Consider the following 19696-nt stretch of genomic DNA (forward strand, 5'->3'; position numbering starts at 1 on the left):
CCTCATACATCCACCAAATGCCACAGCCGACTCCAACCAGTCCACTGGAGAATGCCTGAGTCACCAGTGGTCCGAGCATCCCAGTCACGAAATATTCTAGCAGAGCTGGTTCTGTCAGAATCCTGCTAGAACAGTGGAACATTTCTGCTAGAATGCTGTAAGAATATCCAGCTCTGTAAGAACTCTGCTAGAATCCTGCTAGAACGTCGTGACTGGGATACACCCCGTAGTAATCGGAAGGAACCAAGGTGAGAACGTAGCAACTGACAGGAAGACGACACTGCTAAAAAAGCAACAGATCGGCGTTAGCACAACTGAAGGGACAAACATTAATCCTATTGAGGACACTGTTGCCCAGCGGGCTAGTTCGAGTGTGTCGATTTCAAATTCCTAAAATAAGAGAGAAAAAAGAATCGGTTTTATTTTTGAACAGCTTCAGGAAATTTCCGAATTGAACCTTACTTCTCGAACAACATCCGTTTCTTTAGCCATGATCTTACGTTTGACGAAACCAAGAGTTGAACGAATCAATTTACCCAACGGTCGACGAACATAAAACATCCAGTATCGTTTTTTCGCTGACGCGACACCTCGAGAGACGAATGAAAACTGCAAAAGCCAGCAGAGTCATAGAGCTATCACACATCAAACACTTCACTTAATCAAGCCATCATGGAAAAGTAGATTGTTATAAAAAGTTTTTTTTTTGTTAGATTCAATTCCAAATTTAAAGACCAATCTAGTTTTTTTTAAGGTCCTATAAGGTATTGTCTTACAAAGTTTTATAGGACCTTTTAAAAAAAACTCCAGAAATGAAAAAATGTATGGAAATTTTGTTACGAGGGTGGAGGGGAGGTTAATTTTATTTTCATTTTATTTTTTGCTGTGTCTTTTACTTCGTTTACTTTAATGCAAAACGTGCGCTTTTAGTATAGCACCATCGCTGATCAGAAACACATCGTGAGCTGTGGCCTGTGAGTTTGTTTAAAGTAGCATGGTTTGAACGAGCCATTTTCCAAGCGTCTAATTTGTTTTAATTTTTACATTTAGACACACCTCCAAGATGTCTGCTGTGGCGCAAATCGGCATCACACTTACGGTGGCTTTGGGGATGATATTTCGCCTCGTCTGGGATGCCTTTTTGAACATCCTGATGTACCATCCCGCGGCACGCGTGGTTATGGCCATTCTGCACGGAACGTACACCACTTGGAGTGGAGTTGCGGACATAGCCGGAGCAGCGTACGACGCCTATAACGCGTTCTGTGCTTAGAGATTAGGTTAGGATCTTAAACATCGAGCATCACTAAGGGACCATCCATAAACCACGTGGACACTTTTTTTTAAATCTCAGACACCCCCCCCCCCCCTTCCCTTCGTGGGCAATTTCCATACAAAACAAATCTTTTGTATGGAGCGTGAACAATCGCTGACCCCCTTCCTTAGGTGTCCACGTGGTTTATGGAAGGTCCCTAATCAAAAATTGCAACCAATGCAACCAATTTCTGAGTCACCACTCGTTATCGCTTATTTGCTTTTGCAACAAATGCAATTTCTGAGTTACCATTCGTTACCGCTTTTCTGAGGATTTTTTGATTTTGTACATTCGTTGAAATAAAATAAAGAAAAATACAGTAATATGTGTTTTAAGAGCAGACCATACCCATCTCGCATCAACCTCATCAATCTGCCTGAAATTTCCAGGAATTGTTTGAACACTTAAAACTAGCACCTGGGCCAAATATGAGCACTCTAGGTCAACGGAAGTAGGTCGTGCCACAAAGTTTGAAGGCTCAAAAACATCAAAAATCTTAAAAAGTCTAAGAATCTCAAAAGATCGAAGTAAACCATGCGCGTGTGCGGTTCGATTTTTTTCGCTGTCAATTTGGTTCTTCAATTTTTCGTACGAAAAATAAAACAAATAACTTTCCTGGCAATATCCGGTGGAAAACTTGGTGGTCAAGGACAAGCGGTTCAGCAGTGGTATCCAGCGGAGCAATTGGAACACAACCTGGATTTCGAAAAGGAGTTTGGTGTCAAATAGCCAAATAACGTAGAGTCCGAGCCTGTTGCAGATATTGGAGCTGCTTCACGAATTCCAACGCGAAGAATCATCATAGTCAAGATCAAGATCAGTCAAGATTTTCCAGGAGCAGCAAATTCATTCGGTACACTTTCATAGAGTTCATCAGCAACGGCACCAATCCCAGCTGAAAGTTGTGGTTGACTGTTTTAAGTCGAAGGGAGTTCATCCGGTCGCAAGTTGTTCAAATCGAACAACTCCCGGAACTCATAGGGTATTTTAACCATTAGTAGAACCGAAGCACATTTTTCACAAATTTTCAATATTTTAAGCACCTTTTCATAACCCTTTGTACAACCCCCTTTTCCTATAGTGGACCCGGGTCCATAATCCGATTGTAGACCAGGGTCCACTATAGGCAAACTGTTATTTTTATACCAAATTTTACCGATTTTTGATGATTCGATGCATGGTGTAGGTCTAATGATAGATATAATGAATAAAAGATGGATTTTGCTCACTTTTCATTATAAGCAAATATGTTTTGTTAACCAATTTGGCTTTAAACAACAAAAAACCTAACAGACATTTAAACACATTTATTTCCGAAAAAGATCAAGGAAAACGTTTCAAAAACCACTATAAACATAAAAATAATTAAAAAGAAGTAATCTTGATGAAAATTTTTCCATATTAATTACATAAATGGTTGACCGAAACTAAATAATAGATTTGTTTACAGTTGCTGATAAAACCACGCATGTTTATTTAAAAAAATGTTTTGTTATTGATTTATTATTATAACATATCATTTCAAACCGCAATTATGATGCTTCAGTTAAGTACAATTAACTATAGTTTTGATTAATTATAAATTCTTACGGCTTCAGCATTTTTGGTACTCTTAACATGAAAACAGCTATATTTATACTCATAATTGAAAAAAATATGCGTTTAGGGTGGAATCCACAAGCATTTATTGTATGTTTTAGAGAAACTTTTGCTTGAATAAACAGTTTTCTTCATTTTTGAAGGTTAAATTAACAGGGGTCCACTTTTGGAAAAGTTTGGATTTCGTTGTCCTATATTGGACCCCCCTAATTTTTGATCGAAAATGGCAGTTCTTCGCTTTATTTTAGTAAAGATCCTTAAACTTACATTATTTCGACTTGCTGAAGTTAAATAATCAGTCAAACAATTATTGGATGGTTAATTCAATCATAAAATATAAATGCAGTTTTGTTGTGAAAATGCTAGGGCCAGCGCTCAAAACACTTATTTTGGTGAAAAGGACAATTCAATGTCAGTCAACATTGTTTTAAATGATGCTGAACATGCCAAATAAATGATTTGTAGACAACAACACGCTTGAAATTGTGATTTTATTGAATTTTTCATCAAAAACCCTTCAGAGGGTCTACTATAGGAAAGGGGTTCACTAATGGATAACGTACCCTATGAAGCTAGTCTTGAAGATTACATTATTTGGTGAGCTCGTTCTTTTTCTAAAACAAAAGACTCTCTCACTAATACTCTTACATTCGCTCAAACCACTAAAGACAACCACGTCAAATTACCATTAAATACGCGGTAGGGTGTTCCCTTGGTCGTTCGCTGTGAGTTGTGGATTGCCCGCTTCTTTAATGAAGGTTCGACTGGGGCGCTCCATACCCTCAGTGACGTGATGGGAACAAGGGCGTCTATGCAAAGTGTCCCTACACCCGCTACAAATTTCTGGCGCTTGGGGGGAAGAGGGAAACCATTTTGATCTATGCGCCGGTATTTTTGTAGCATTAAAATTCACACATGTGTTTCGGGACCAAGTTGCCTTACAGCCCAGTAAACAGGGGAAATATACCCGTTTTCGTCACACTTATTCTACCACCTATTCTCATCACTTTTTTCAGTTTTCCGCCATTCAAACAACATTTTCAGATACATTAACAATGGAGAGTTGCTCACTTACTTTTATTTTATTTTATGAAAGTCAAAGTAGTTATGTCACAGACATAACCGGAATGGCGTAGACTTACTGGACTATGTGGACATGTGGGTTTTCCATATATTAATTTGAAGAATTAGCTATATATATTGGAAGGAACACCCATTCGAACGGCAAAGAGAGGAAAGAAAGAGACGAAGGAATTTTAGCGAGCCGAATGGGGGGAGGGGAGAGGGGGCATAGGGGTTGGGGGCGAGAGCAGCCTCAGAAAGCTGTGCAATCCGGCGCCCCCGAAGACCAAAATTTGTTCCTGAAATTTAAATCCAAATTAGCTCGCTGCCTCGTCCCGGGTGGGACGAGGGCAACTCTTTCAACACTAGAATTTGATGAGACGTAAATCTTTCAGAAGCGCTCGCCGCGAATGCGACGAGCTAGTTGGATGTCCCGATTGTTTAACAACCAAGGCTTGACCCACGAGAGGCTTTTCGGCGGAAGGCAGCAGGCGCGCGCCTCATCTTGTTGATGCCTCGTCCCGGGTGGGACGAGGGATGGGGATTGAAGCACCTCCGAACCACAGTAACCACGAAAGATCCTAACGGTCCGGCCATCGAGAGGCAACTGGCTGACGGTGACGACGAGAAGGCGATGCGCACTTCTTTTCCAGTTCTGGTCCCTCTCTCCTGCTGCTGCTGCTCTGGTCTCTCTCCTGCTGCTGCTGCTCTGGGCTGAGCTTTCCTGCTGCTGCTGCTGCTGCTGCCGGTCCGACGTCTGAGACGTGAATGATGGAATGGGCTCTGGCGCACGTTCTTATGTATGATTTCGGCCCGCTACTTCTCCTCCTTTTTCGCGACCGACACTCGGTCGCGTTGCTCGGATGATTTTCCCCTCAAAATAGGTACTTGACATTCCCGTCCGTGAGTGGGAAGTGCTCATTTTGCTTGCAAAATCTCTGCATTTTGAAAACATTTTAAAACATTCAATTGTTTCAATAGTTAAACTATTTTGCCAACAATGAAAGTTTTATAGCAAATTGCTGAATAATTTTCGAATCGAATGGCACATAAATCGTGTCGATTCGATTAGAGGGAAGGAAGATATAAGCGTTTGACGGATGACGCAGTAATCCAGGGCCTTCGGCCCGGGTTTTTTGGAATGACACCCCAGTACCTTCGACAAAGACGTAAGTCTACGTCAAAAGCTGTGATTCATGATCAAAGTGTTGATAGGCCGATAATAGATAGGGCCAAGAAGGGTATACATATCCCCTAGAGGGCCAATCTTCAAAGTTTCTTAGACAAATTCATAGATTTTTTTGAAAAGTGATACGAAAAGATCACACCGTCCAACAAAATTTCTGCGCAGGCTCAACTCGGAGGAAGCAAGAAGTTTAAGATCCCTAGAAACGCGTGCACTATGATTTTTACAAAAATATTTAGTTTTTTTTTTTCAAAGTTTGTAGGGAGAATCAGCGCGATTCATTTTTATTTTTTAGACTGTTTTTTTTCGAATTTTCTTTACCTAACCTACAACTTCACCGAAGACAGCAAATTGATCCGAAATTCCGTTCTCGAGATACAAATTTTAGAATATTAAATACAATGGACGAACCAATGCGCAATGTCGCAAAAAGGCTTCTTTGGTTGAGGATACCAAAGATTGAACGACTCAACGGTCGACGAACAAAAACAAGAGTATCGAAATATGCGGACACTATACAAATGGAAACTTGCTAAATAAAGCAAACAGCGTTATGACTCACACACCAAACTTTTGTCCCGATCCCGCCATCAAGTCAATTATTAGTAGGGTGTTTCAAAATAAACTGCCGGAAGGTCAACTGCTGTTGTCGCCAATCAAGCTCGTATTAGAGAATCGGGGATAGAACACCCAAGCGCACAAGCCCTTGAATGTCGGCAGAAAGGTCGATTTGTGACACCCTAATAATTATACGTTGTTATCAGATTTTAAAACAAGTGTTACGGTCCAGATTACGGTAGTCAACACTTTGAAAACTAAGCGAATAAAAAAAAACGATTGAGCAACGTATTTTTTCGTGCCCTTGACATTTTAGTGGTGGTGATAGAGACCAGCTTGAGAACTGGGTTGAGCAATTCTCTGAGATTTCGGTCATTCAATTTTCTGTATTTTTTTATCTGGCTGAAACTTTTTTGGTGCCTTTGGTATGCCCAAAGAAGCCATTTTGCATCATTAGTTTGTCCGTATAATTTTCCATACAAATTTGGCGCTGTCCATACAAAAATGATACATGAAAATTCAGAAATCTGTATCTTTTGAAGAATTTTTTGATCAATTTGGTGTCTTCGGCATAATTGTAGGTATGGATAAGAACTACACTGATAAAAAATGATACACGGTAATAAAAATGGTAATTTTAATTTAACTTTTTGCAGCTGTCCAAAAAGATGATCAATCTTCACAAAATAGGACAAATAAAAAAAACAGGCACAACCAAGGACTTTCTCAACTTAATAAAAAAAATATAAAGAACGAAAACTAAAACCACCGCGTAAGATTTCGAACATGAAAAATAAAACTGTTCACAATGAATAATCATAATCATAAATAGGCACTTGTTATTACAACACTTGTTTGCTGCTGATTGGCTGGTTTTCCTTTTCACAAAGTGGTAAAATGTTAGAATCTAGTTTGTAAAGTGTAAGATTTCTTGTTTTTTTTAATCAGTTTCATTATAAAACTCACAGTTTCTGTAGCTGCTCTAGTGTGGATTGGATTTGCTGGTTTCTATTTTAAAAAAATATTGCCGACAAAAATCTAGTTGTGTTGGGAAAAAGCGTAGTCTGAAAATTTTGCTAACCTACAAGTTATGTCGTAATGTTAATATTAAGATTATTACTACAATCGATCTCGTAACTATTTGTGTTAGACACAAAAAAAAACAGTATCAAATTTTCAAGATGCTAGGAATACTTGGTTACTTTCTCTTTCGCTCGCTGTTTTGCGGCTGCACTTTCAACTAGGAAGCATTGAACAGATTATTGCACCTACGCGCCAGAACCAAATAAAATCCGTCGCCTTTTTGTTTCCTTCTCCTTCTTTTTCGCTAGCTAAATAACACTTGCACTAATGTTTCATTATAAACTCTACACATTACGGATTAATGTAACACTGCGTTCAATCGATTGCATTTTAGTAGTACAAATTACAACGTTTACGTCATTTGAGTTATTTTGTTTTTTACCTTTTTTTTAGAGTCGTTGATAAACATCGATAAAAATAGACTATTTTTGACTTGCTGCTAAATATAGAACAATACGCGCGCGCTTTTCATAAAATTTCAATACACGATTTATAACAAACAATTTCCTTGTTTTTGCTTCCTTTTTGGCAACGTTTCCCTAATTTCATTTGTTTGTATTTTCAATACTTTTCGTTTCACTTTTTTTTCTTACTTTCGATTGCTTCATCATTTTGACCAGTTCACTCGCGCGATTTTAAAATTTTTGTGTGACTTTTTTATGTTAAATTTGTATCAAACTTCGTTCTCTACTCTGGATAGAAAAAGGTAAAAATTAAATATTAATAAATACGAGTTTAAAAAACGCAGTGTGATAACATCCTTACAAATCTACTACTACTATTCATGACGAGTGTGGGAAGAAGAAAAAAGGAAGTACTAGATTGGCCACGCCTTCTTCGTTGGACACTCAAAGTGTAGACTTTGTTAGAATAGGAAGTACGGAACAAACAAAAAATCCTTATTAGAAAAGTGTGTGGCTGTGTGCTGTCGTCCTCTGTCGCCCTCCGGACAGAATCTAGTACTGGTACCAGGGCTGCCGACGGACCCAGCGCAACCGGTGGTTGATCTGGTCCGAGCGGATCTTGATGCTTGCTCCCTCGGCGGCGCGGACCGTTTCCTTGACCTAAAATGAGACGGGGAAATGATTAGATGAACTGTTTAATATCCAACAATTTTCGAAAAAAAAAATGAGAAAATAATCTGAACATAAAAAAATTCAAAACTAAAATTCTACAATTCTACAATTCTACAACTCTAAAATTCTAAAATTCTAAAATTCTAAAATTCTAAAATTCTAAAATTCTAAAATTCTAAAATTCTAAAATTCTAAAATTCGAAAATTCTAAAATTCTAAAATTCTAAAATTCTAAAATTCTACAATTCTACAATTCTAAAATTCTAAAATTCTAAAATTCTAAAATTCTAAAATTCTAAAATTCTAAAATTCTAAAATTCTAAAATTCTAAAATTCTAAAATTCTAAAATTCTAAAATTCTAAAATTCTAAAATTCTAAATTTCTAAAATTTAAAATTCTAAAATTTAAAATTTAAAATTCTAAAATTCTAAAATTCTAAAATTCTAAAATTCTAAAATTTAAAATTTAAAATTCTAAAATTCTAAAATTCTAAAATTTAAAATTCTAAAATTTAAAATTCTAAAATTCTAAAATTTAAAATTCTAAAATTCTAAAATTCTAAAATTCTAAAATTCTAAAATTTAAAATTCTAAAATTCTAAAATTTAAAATTTAAAATTCTAAAATTCTAAAATTTAAAATTCTAAAATTTAAAATTCTAAAATTCTAAAATTCTAAAATTTAAAATTCTAAAATTCTAAAATTTAAAATTCTAAAATTTAAAATTCTAAAATTCTAAAATTTAAAATTCTAAAATTTAAAATTCTAAAATTCTAAAATTTAAAATTCTAAAATTCTAAAATTTAAAATTCTAAAATTCTAAAATTTAAAATTCTAAAATTTAAAATTCTAAAATTTAAAATTTAAAATTCTAAAATTCTAAAATTCTAAAATTCTAAAATTCTAAAATTTAAAATTCTAAAATTCTAAAATTTAAAATTCTAAAATTTAAAATTCTAAAATTTAAAATTTAAAATTCTAAAATTTAAAATTTAAAATTCTAAAATTCTAAAATCTAAAATTCTAAAATTCTAAAATTCTAATTCTAAAATTCTAAAACTCTAAAATTCAAAAATTCAAAATTCTAAAATTCTAAAATTTAAAATTTAAAATTCTAAAATTTAAAATTCTAAAATTCTAAAATTTAAAATTCTAAAATTTAAAATTCTAAAATTCTAAAATTCTAAAATTCTAAAATTCTAAAATTCTAAAATTCTAAAATTCTAAAATTTAAAATTTAAAATTCTAAAATTTAAAATTCTAAAATTTAAAATTTAAAATTCTAAAATTCTAAAATTTAAAATTCTAAAATTTAAAATTTAAAATTCTAAAATTTAAAATTCTAAAATTCTAAAATTTAAAATTCTAAAATTCTAAAATTCTAAAATTCTAAAATTTAAAATTTAAAATTTAAAATTTAAAATTTAAAATTTAAAATTCTAAAATTTAAAATTTAAAATTCTAAAATTTAAAATTTAAAATTCTAAAATTCTAAAATTCTAAAATTCTAAAATTCTAAAATTTAAAATTCTAAAATTTAAAATTCTAAAATTCTAAAATTCTAAAATTTAAAATTCTAAAATTTAAAATCTAAAATTCTAAAATTTAAAATTTAAAATTCTAAAATTCTAAAATTCTAAAATTCTAAAATTTAAAATTTAAAATTTAAAATTTTAAAATTTAAAATTCTAAAATTCTAAAATTTAAAATTCTAAAATTTAAAATTCTAAAATTCTAAAATTCTAAAATTCTAAAATTTAAAATTTAAAATTTAAAATTCTAAAATTCTAAAATTCTAAAATTTAAAATTTAAAATTTAAAATTCTAAAATTCTAAAATTTAAAATTCTAAAATTCTAAAATTTAAAATTTAAAATTCTAAAATTTAAAATTCTAAAATTCTAAAATTCTAAAATTTAAAATTCTAAAATTTAAAATTCTAAAATTCTAAAATTTAAAATTCTAAAATTCTAAAATTCTAAAATTTAAAATTTAAAATTTAAAATTTAAAATTCTAAAATTTAAAATTCTAAAATTCTAAAATTTAAAATTTAAAATTCTAAAATTCTAAAATTCTAAAATTCTAAAATTTAAAATTCTAAAATTTAAAATTCTAAAATTTAAAATTTAAAATTCTAAAATTTAAAATTCTAAAATTCTAAAATTCTAAAATTCTAAAATTCTAAAATTCTAAAATTCTAAAATTTAAAATTCTAAAATTTAAAATTTAAAATTCTAAAATTCTAAAATTCTAAAAATCTAAAATCTAAAATTTAAAATTCTAAAATTTAAAATTTAAAATTCTAAAATTCTAAAATTCTAAAATTCTAAAATTTAAAATTTAAAATTCTAAAATTCTAAAATTCTAAAATTTAAAATTTAAAATTCTAAAATTTAAAATTCTAAAATTCTAAAATTTAAAATTCTAAAATTCTAAAATTCTAAAATTCTAAAATTTAAAATTCTAAAATTCTAAAATTCTAAAATTCTAAAATTTAAAATTCTAAAATTCTAAAATTTAAAATTCTAAAATTCTAAAATTCTAAAATTCTAAAATTTAAAATTCTAAAATTTAAAATTTAAAATTTAAAATTTAAAATTCTAAAATTCTAAAATTTAAAATTCTAAAATTTAAAATTCTAAAATTCTAAAATTCTAAAATTCTAAAATTCTAAAATTTAAAATTCTAAAATTCTAAAATTCTAAAATTTAAAATTTAAAATTTAAAATTCTAAAATTTAAAATTTAAAATTTAAAATTCTAAAATTCTAAAATTTAAAATTCTAAAATTCTAAAATTTAAAATTCTAAAATTTAAAATTCTAAAATTTAAAATTCTAAAATTTAAAATTCTAAAATTCTAAAATTCTAAAATTTAAAATTCTAAAATTTAAAATTTAAAATTCTAAAATTCTAAAATTCTAAAATTTAAAATTCTAAAATTTAAAATTCTAAAATTTAAAATTTAAAATTTAAAATTCTAAAATTCTAAAATTTAAAATTCTAAAATTCTAAAATTCTAAAATTCTAAAATTTAAAATTCTAAAATTCTAAAATTCTAAAATTCTAAAATTCTAAAATTTAAAATTCTAAAATTCTAAAATTCTAAAATTCTAAAATTCTAAAATTCTAAAATTTAAAATTCTAAAATTCTAAAATTTAAAATTTAAAATTCTAAAATTCTAAAATTCTAAAATTTAAAATTCTAAAATTCTAAAATTCTAAAATTTAAAATTCTAAAATTCTAAAATTCTAAAATTCTAAAATTCTAAAATTTAAAATTCTAAAATTTAAAATTCTAAAATTCTAAAATTCTAAAATTCTAAAATTTAAAATTTAAAATTCTAAAATTCTAAAATTTAAAATTTAAAATTTAAAATTCTAAAATTCTAAAATTTAAAATTTAAAATTTAAAATTCTAAAATTCTAAAATTTAAAATTCTAAAATTCTAAAATTTAAAATTCTAAAATTTAAAATTTAAAATTCTAAAATTTAAAATTCTAAAATTCTAAAATTCTAAAATTCTAAAATTCTAAAATTCTAAAATTCTAAAATTCTAAAATTTAAAATTTAAAATTTAAAATTCTAAAATTCTAAAATTCTAAAATTTAAAATTTAAAATTCTAAAATTTAAAATTCTAAAATTCTAAAATTCTAAAATTTAAAATTCTAAAATTCTAAAATTCTAAAATTCTAAAATTTAAAATTCTAAAATTTAAAATTCTAAAATTCTAAAATTCTAAAATTCTAAAATTCTAAAATTCTAAAATTCTAAAATTTAAAATTCAAAATTTAAAATTCTAAAATTCTAAAATTGAAAATTGAAAATTGAAAATTCTAAAATTGAAAATTCGAAAATTCGAAAATTCGAAAATTGAAAATTCAAAATTGAAAATTCTAAAATTCTAAAATTCTAAAATTCTAAAATCTAAAATTCTAAAATTCTAAAATTCTAAAAATCTAAAATTTAAAATTCTAAAATTCTAAAATTCTAAAATTCTAAAATTCTAAAATTTAAAATTCTAAAATTCTAAAATTCTAAAATTCTAAAATTCTAAAATTTAAAATCTAAAATTCTAAAATTCTAAAATTCTAAAATTTAAAATTCTAAAATTCTAAAATTCTAAAATTTAAAATTCTAAAATTTTAAAATTTAAAATTCTAAAATTCTAAAATTCTAAAATTTAAAATTTAAAATTTAAAATTTAAAATTCTAAAATTCTAAAATTCTAAAATTTAAAATTCTAAAATTCTAAAATTCTAAAATTTAAAATTCTAAAATTCTAAAATTTAAAATTCGAAAATTCGAAAATTCGAAAATTCGAAAATTTAAAATTCGAAAATTCGAAAATTCGAAAATTCGAAAATTCGAAAATTCGAAAATTCGAAAATTCGAAAATTCGAAAATTCGAAAATTGAAAATTGAAAATTCTAAAATTCTAAAATTCTAAAATTTAAAATTTAAAATTCTAAAATTCTAAAATTTAAAATTCTAAAATTTAAAATTTAAAATTCTAAAATTTAAAATTCTAAAATTCTAAAATTTAAAATTTAAAATTTAAAATTTAAAATTCTAAAATTCTAAAATCTAAAATTCTAAAATTCTAAAATTCTAAAATTTAAAATTCTAAAATTCTAAAATTCTAAAATTCTAAAATTCTAAAATTTAAAATTCTAAAATCTTAAATTCTAAAATTCTAAAATTCTAAAATTTAAAATTCTAAAATTCTAAAATTTAAAATTCTAAAATTCTAAAATTCTAAAATTCTAAAATTCTAAAATTCTAAAATTCTAAAATTCTAAAATTTAAAATTTAAAATTCTAAAATTTAAAATTCTAAAATTCTAAAATTTAAAATTCTAAAATTTAAAATTCTAAAATTTAAAATTCTAAAATTCTAAAATTTAAAATTCTAAAATTCTAAAATTTAAAATTCTAAAATTCTAAAATTTAAAATTCTAAAATTCTAAAATTTAAAATTCTAAAATTCTAAAATTCTAAAATTTAAAATTTAAAATTTAAAATTCTAAAATTCTAAAATTTAAAATTCTAAAATTCTAAAATTCTAAAATTCTAAAATTCTAAAATTCTAAAATTTAAAATTTAAAATTCTAAAATTTAAAATTCTAAAATTCTAAAATTCTAAAATTCTAAAATTCTAAAATTCTAAAATTCTAAAATTTAAAATTCTAAAATTCTAAAATTCTAAAATTCTAAAATTCGAAAATTCAAAATTGAAAATTGAAAATTCGAAAATTCGAAAATTCGAAAATTCGAAAATTTAAAATTGAAAATTGAAAATTCGAAAATCGAAAATTAAAATTCTAAAATTCTAAAATTTAAAATTCTAAAATTCTAAAATTTAAAATTCTAAAATTCTAAAATTTAAAATTCTAAAATTTAAAATTTAAAATTCTAAAATTCTAAAATTCTAAAATTCTAAAATTCTAAAATTTAAAATTCTAAAATTTAAAATTTAAAATTCTAAAATTCTAAAATTTAAAATTTAAAATTTAAAATTTAAAATTTAAAATTTAAAATTTAAAATTTAAAATTCTAAAATTCTAAAATTCTAAAATTCTAAAATTCTAAAATTTAAAATTTAAAATTCTAAAATTCTAAAATTTAAAATTCTAAAATTCTAAAATTTAAAATTCTAAAATTTAAAATTTAAAATTCTAAAATTCTAAAATTCTAAAATTCTAAAATTCTAAAATTCTAAAATTCTAAAATTCTAAAATTCTAAAATTCTAAAATTCTAAAATTCTAAAATTCTAAAATTCTAAAATTCTAAAATTCTAAAATTCAAAAATTCGAAAATTCAAAAATTCGAAAATTCGAAAATTCGAAAATTCGAAAATTCGAAAATTTGAAAATTCGAAAATTCGAAAATTCGAAAATTCGAAAATTCGAAAATTCGAAAATTCGAAAATTCGAAAATTCGAAAATTCGAAAATTCTAAAATTCTAAAATTCTAAAATTCTAAAATTCTAAAATTCTAAAATTCTAAAATTCTAAAATTCTAAAATTCTAAAATTCTAAAATTCTAAAATTCTAAAATTCTAAAATTCTAAAATTCTAAAATTCTAAAATTCTAAAATTCTAAAATTCTAAAATTCTAAAATTCTAAAATTCTAAAATTTAAAATTTAAAATTTAAAATTCTAAAATTTAAAATTCTAAAATTTAAAATTTAAAATTTAAAATTTAAAATTCTAAAATTTAAAATTTAAAATTCTAAAATTCTAAAATTCTAAAATTCTAAAATTCTAAAATTCTAAAATTCTAAAATTCTAAAATTCTAAAATTCTAAAATGCTAAAATTCTAAAATTCTAAAATTCGAAAATTCAAAAATTCGAAAATTCGAAAATTCGAAAATTCGAAAATTCGAAAATTTGAAAATTCGAAAATTCGAAAATTCGAAAATTCGAAAATTCGAAAATTCGAAAATTCGAAAATTCGAAAATTCGAAAATTCTAAAATTCTAAAATTCTAAAATTCTAAAATTTAAAATTCTAAAATTTAAAATTCTAAAATTCTAAAATTCTAAAATTCTAAAATTCTAAAATTCTAAAATTCTAAAATTTAAAATTCTAAAATTCTAAAATTCTAAAATTCTAAAATTCTAAAATTTAAAATTCTAAAATTCTAAAATTTAAAATTCTAAAATTCTAAAATTCTAAAATTCTAAAATTCTAAAATTTAAAATTCTAAAATTCTAAAATTTAAAATTCTAAAATTCTAAAATTCTAAAATTCTAAAATTCTAAAATTCTAAAATTCTAAAATTCTAAAATTCTAAAATTCTAAAATTCTAAAATTCTAAAATTCTAAAATTCTAAAATTCTAAAATTCTAATATTCTAAAATTCTTAAATCCTTAAATTCTTAAATCCTTAAATTCTTAACATCAGTAAAAAAAATAAATTTGAAGTTCGAAATTCTAAATCGTAAATTCAAAAAAAAATTTTTAACATCAAACCAAAAATTCTTAAATTTTTAAAACTCTTTTAAAACCACATGTTTAAATATAACTATACTCAAAAATTACAAAATTTGAAAATTACGTAAGAATGCCTCAATTTTTTCCCTAGCCCAACAATACTCACACTCTGCATCAGGTTCTGGGCGTTTCCGACCAGCATGTCGGTCGCCTCGCGGTCCTCCTCCGAGCCCTGCGCGCCCAGCATGGTCGCCTTCACGGTCGACAGAATCTTCAGCTGCGTCCCGATGGTCGGTATCCGCTCGCACACCTGCAGCAGGTTCGTCCGGATGCGCTTGTCCGTGCACTGGCGGGCCAGAATCTTGGCCAGCCGCGTCACGTCCTCGGACGCTTCGGCGATCTTCTTGGCGGTGGCGATCAGCTCGCGCTTGGAGCCCTTGGAGTCGGCACGCACCAGCTCGGAGAGACGGGCCATGAGGACGGCCATGCGCTTGGCGGCGGCGATGATTTCGTTGTCCTTGGAGGACCACTGGCGGACTTCTTGGTGGAGGCCGTGGGCGGCCATCAGGATGGGTTGGTTGGCGTTGGGCATGCCCTGGAAGAGTTCGTCCTCGTCGTCGGTTTCTGGCGGGGGTGGGCGGACCGGGGGGATGTTTTCGCGTGGGAGGGGTGGGCGTGGTGGGGCAGTTTCTGGGGCGGGGGCGGCGTGTTGCTGGTTGAGGTGAAGGGCAGAGAGATCGGGCATTTCGGGGACCTCGGGGAGGTTGTTGATGGCACTGCGGATGTTGCGCACGTTTTGCAGGAGGTGCTTGTTGGCTTCGCGCCAGTTCGAGGCATGAATCGGGTCGTTGATGTTGGTGGACACGTTCTTGGCTTCTTGGACCATGGGAGAAATGGACGCTTGAAGGCGGTCGGATGCGTCGTTGACCTTGGCGATGAATTCGGGGTCTTCGGAGTTGTCCGCCTCCTGTTTGGCCACCAGCAGAACGCGGTTCGCAAGTCGTGCCTCGCTGGAGGTGTTGTCGACCATCTTTTGCGGTTGACGCGTTCGGATCGCGTCATCGCACAGGAACGAGTGCTTCTGCATTTGCTTCTCGGACGCTTCGATAAAGTCTGACGGATCGGTGGCCTGATCGCAGAGGGTTCGCATCCGGAGGATCGTGTCAGCGTATTGCTGCTTCAAGTTGTTCAGATGCTCTTCGGCGGCTTTGCTTGTGGGGTAGTTCATGCGGATGCGACCGGCGGAGACCAGTTGCGGGGTGAGACTGTCCACTTGGGAAGCGCAGGAGAGTAGGACTTCGGCGAGCTTTTTGTTGCCTCCGGAACCTCCGGCGGCGACCATGCGACTGGTTTTGGAGGCGCGATCGCTGAAACTCTGCAGTTTGTTCGACTTTTGATTGAAGTTTTGCTCGCGGTTTGGGGTGCCTTCGGGCAGAGCGACGGCTTCCATAAACTGTTTCAGAGGTGAAGAAATGTCGATAAAGTCTTCGACGACGCGGCCAACGACCGCGTCCTGGATCTGCTTCTTGAGACCGTGCAACTTCTCGTTGAGACGGCGAGCGACCTCCTGAGCTTGGGCGGTATGACCGAGGCCGTTGTTGCACATCTGGGAAAAGTCGTGCGAGAGTTGTTCAACTTCGTCACACAGCGCCATCACCTCGGCCTTCTGGTGGCCACTGAGACCTTCCGCGACGCGACGACCCTCGTCAACGATCAACGCGATCGCGCGCTGGCCAAGTCCACGATCGTCCTGGCTTGGGTTCTGCAGCCAACGGCAGGCCTGCTCCAGCCGACCTTGAACGGTGTGAGCCGTCTGCTGAAGTCCAGCCTTGTCAACGCCCATAATGGCGTTCAGTACGGACTGCTCGAGATTGCCCAGCTTGTCGCGAATGTCCCGCGCAATGTTGTCCGCGTGCGGAGTCGTTCCCTTGCCTTCCTGCCGCAAATCGCACAACGTGTTCGTCATCGCGGTGATGTCTCCACCCAACTTGCGCAGAATGTGCGAGTCCTGCGGTAGACAACGATCCGCGACCTTCAACCCATTGTCCACGATCTGCCTCAACGCCTTCTCGCCAACTCCACCCCTCAGCGCGTACGGATTCTTCAGCCAATCGTGCGCCGCCTCCATCTTGTTGTTGATCGCGTTGTGGATCTTCTTCAGCACCGTCAAATTATCCAACTCGCTCTGATCCTCATCGTAAGTCGTCAACTGTAACACCCGGATAATCTCCTGAATCTCCTCGCTCATCCGCGACGCCAAATAGTTCCTATTCTCCGCCGCCTCGTCCGACCCCTTCCCACTCTGCTCGGCAATCAGAATAAACACCTTCATCGAACAGATCAGAATCGGCGCCAGAATCTTGACCTGCTCCAAGCAGCGCACCAAAATCTCGCTGTGCACCTGGTGCGTCAACTCCTTCTCACGCGCCCCAACCTCCCGCGACACCTTACTCAAACACGGGCTCAAATCCTTCAAGAACTGCACCAAATCCTCCATCGTATCGATGACCTCCGAAACGGCCAAGTAGTCCAGCACCCGCTTGCACTCCCGAATAATTTTCCTCACCTCACTCTCGTCAAAGCACAACAGCAACGAGGACGTCCCCTGCAGGATCCCCCGCGAACCCTCGATCAATTTCTTCCGCGCCGGCCCCGAAAACGGATCGACCCGCAACATCCCGGACGCCTCCTCCAGCAGCTGCGACGCATTCTCAACGCGGGCCAACGCCGACGGCATGTCCTGCTTCAGGATGTCGTCGTCCGAGTTGTGGATCGTCTCGCGGCCCACCCGGACCAGGTTCGTAACGGCCAGCGACACGGCCTGGACGGGCCGCGACAGATCCGGCATCGCGTTGCCATCTTCCGCCTCTTCGTGAAGTATCACCAGCCGGGAGACCTGACGGAATAGGGAGAAAGAAAAACAAACGGAAAGTTAGGAATGTGGGTGGCAAGATTTATGGGCGCCACCAGCAGCGCCGCGTGGTCATTTGTCAACCTTACTTAACCGGATTGATTGAGCTGTGTTGTGTCGGTTCGGAGCGAGCGGAGATGGGAAAATTAATGGGTTTTCAAGGCGAATGTTTAGGGAAGTTTTGTATGGTGGTTGTTGGGGTCTTACAGCATATTGATAGGTTCATAAAGAATGGCTTTCGTTTTACTATTAAGTATTTTTTCAAATTTATCTCACTACTTATTTTTTTAGATATTTATAGGAATATTCTAAAGATTTTTCTCAATTTCATTTAACTACAGAAGGGAAGGTTTGTTTTTGAATAATTATTATAATTGATCAAATAATCAATTCAATAATTTGTTTACCCATAAAAGTTTACATACAAATTTGACGGCTGTCCACAACAAAAATCTGTTCCTCGAGTAGGAATTGTCAGAGCAAATTTTAGAATTTTCAAATTTTAGAATTAAGGAATTTTTGAATTAATTTTTTTTTAAATTGGAAATTTTGAAAATTTTGAGATTTTTGGCAATTTCGACAATTTTGACAATTTTGCCGATTTTGACAATTTTGACAAATTTGACAATTTTGAGAATGTTGAGAATTTTGAAAATTTTGAAAATTTTGAGAATTTTGGAATTTTTACAATTTTTGACAATTTTGACAATTTTGACACTTTTGACAATTTTGACAATATTAACGATTTTGAATTTTGTCAATTTTGACAATATTGACAATTTTGAATTTTGTCAATTTTGAAAATTTTTACCATTTTGAGAATTTTAACAATTTTGCCGATTTTAACAAATTTGACAATTTTGACAATTTTGACAATATTGACAATTTTGACAATTTAGACAATTTAGACAATTTTGACAATTTTGACAATTTTGACAATTTTGACAATTTTGACAATTTTAACAATTTTGACAATTTTGACAATTTCGACAATTTTGTCAATTTCGACAATTTTGACAATTTTGACAATTTTGACAATTTTGTCAATTTTGTAAATTTTGTAAATTTTGTAAATTTTGTAAATTTTGTAAATTTTGTAAATTTTGTAAATTTTGTAAATTTTGTAAATTTTGTAAATTTTGTAAATTTTGTAAATTTTGTCAATTTTGTCAATTTTGTCAATTTTAACAATTTTGACAATTTTGACAATTTTGACAATTTTTAGAAGTTTGAGAATGTTGAGAATTTTAGGAATTTTAAGAATTTTGAGAATTTTGAAAATTTGGAGGATTTTGAGAATTTTGAGTATTTTGAAAATTAGAATTAGAAAATTAGAATTATGAGAATTTTGAGAATTATGACAGTTTTGACAATTTTGACAGTTTAGACAATTTAGACAATTTTGTAAATTTTGACAATTTTGAGAACTTTTAGAAATTTGAGAATGTTAAGAATTTTGAGAATTATAAGAATTTTGAGAATTTTGAAAATTTTGAGAGTTTTAAAAATTTTGAAAATTTTGAGAATTTTGAAAATTTTAGAGAATTTCAGAGAATTTTAGAAAAATTTGGAGACTTTTAGAGAATTTAAGAAACTTTTAGAGAATTTTAGAGAATTCAAGAGAGTTTAACAGAATTTCAGAAAATTTAAGATAATTTTAAAAAAATTGAGAAAACTTTAGAGAATTTTGGAAAATTTTCGAAAATTTTGAAGAATTTTATAAAATTTTGGAGAATTTTATAAAATTTTGAAGAATTCTAGAGAATTTGAAAGAATTTAAGAAAACATTAAAAAAATTTACAGAATTTAAGAGAATTCTATGAGAATTTTACAGAATTTTGGAGAATTTAAGAGAATTTTAGAGAATTCTAGTAAATTTCAGAGAATTTTTGAGAATGTAGAGAATTCTTGAGCATTTTAGAGAAATTTGGAGTAAAAATACAGAATTTTACAGAATTTTAGAGCT

The 19696-nt window shown here is 30.3% G+C and overlaps 1 protein-coding gene across 1 annotated transcript in view; it reads right to left on the minus strand.

Annotated features, from left to right (window-relative positions):
• Positions 1-6473: 6473 nt before the first annotated feature.
• LOC6047004 (vinculin) overlaps positions 6474-19696 on the minus strand; it is a 34071-nt gene continuing 20848 nt past the window's right edge. The window contains exons 3-4 of the mRNA XM_038261965.1: positions 14986-17715; positions 6474-7867 (exon numbers count right to left, since the gene is read on the minus strand). Of these exons, the coding sequence (XP_038117893.1) occupies positions 7760-7867; positions 14986-17715 (2838 nt within the window). The 3' untranslated portion in view covers positions 6474-7759. The remainder of the gene's footprint in view (positions 7868-14985; positions 17716-19696) is intronic.

This window comes from Culex quinquefasciatus, chromosome 3 (genome assembly GCF_015732765.1).
Source record: "Culex quinquefasciatus strain JHB chromosome 3, VPISU_Cqui_1.0_pri_paternal, whole genome shotgun sequence".
Taxonomy (NCBI): Eukaryota; Metazoa; Arthropoda; class Insecta; order Diptera; family Culicidae; genus Culex; species Culex quinquefasciatus.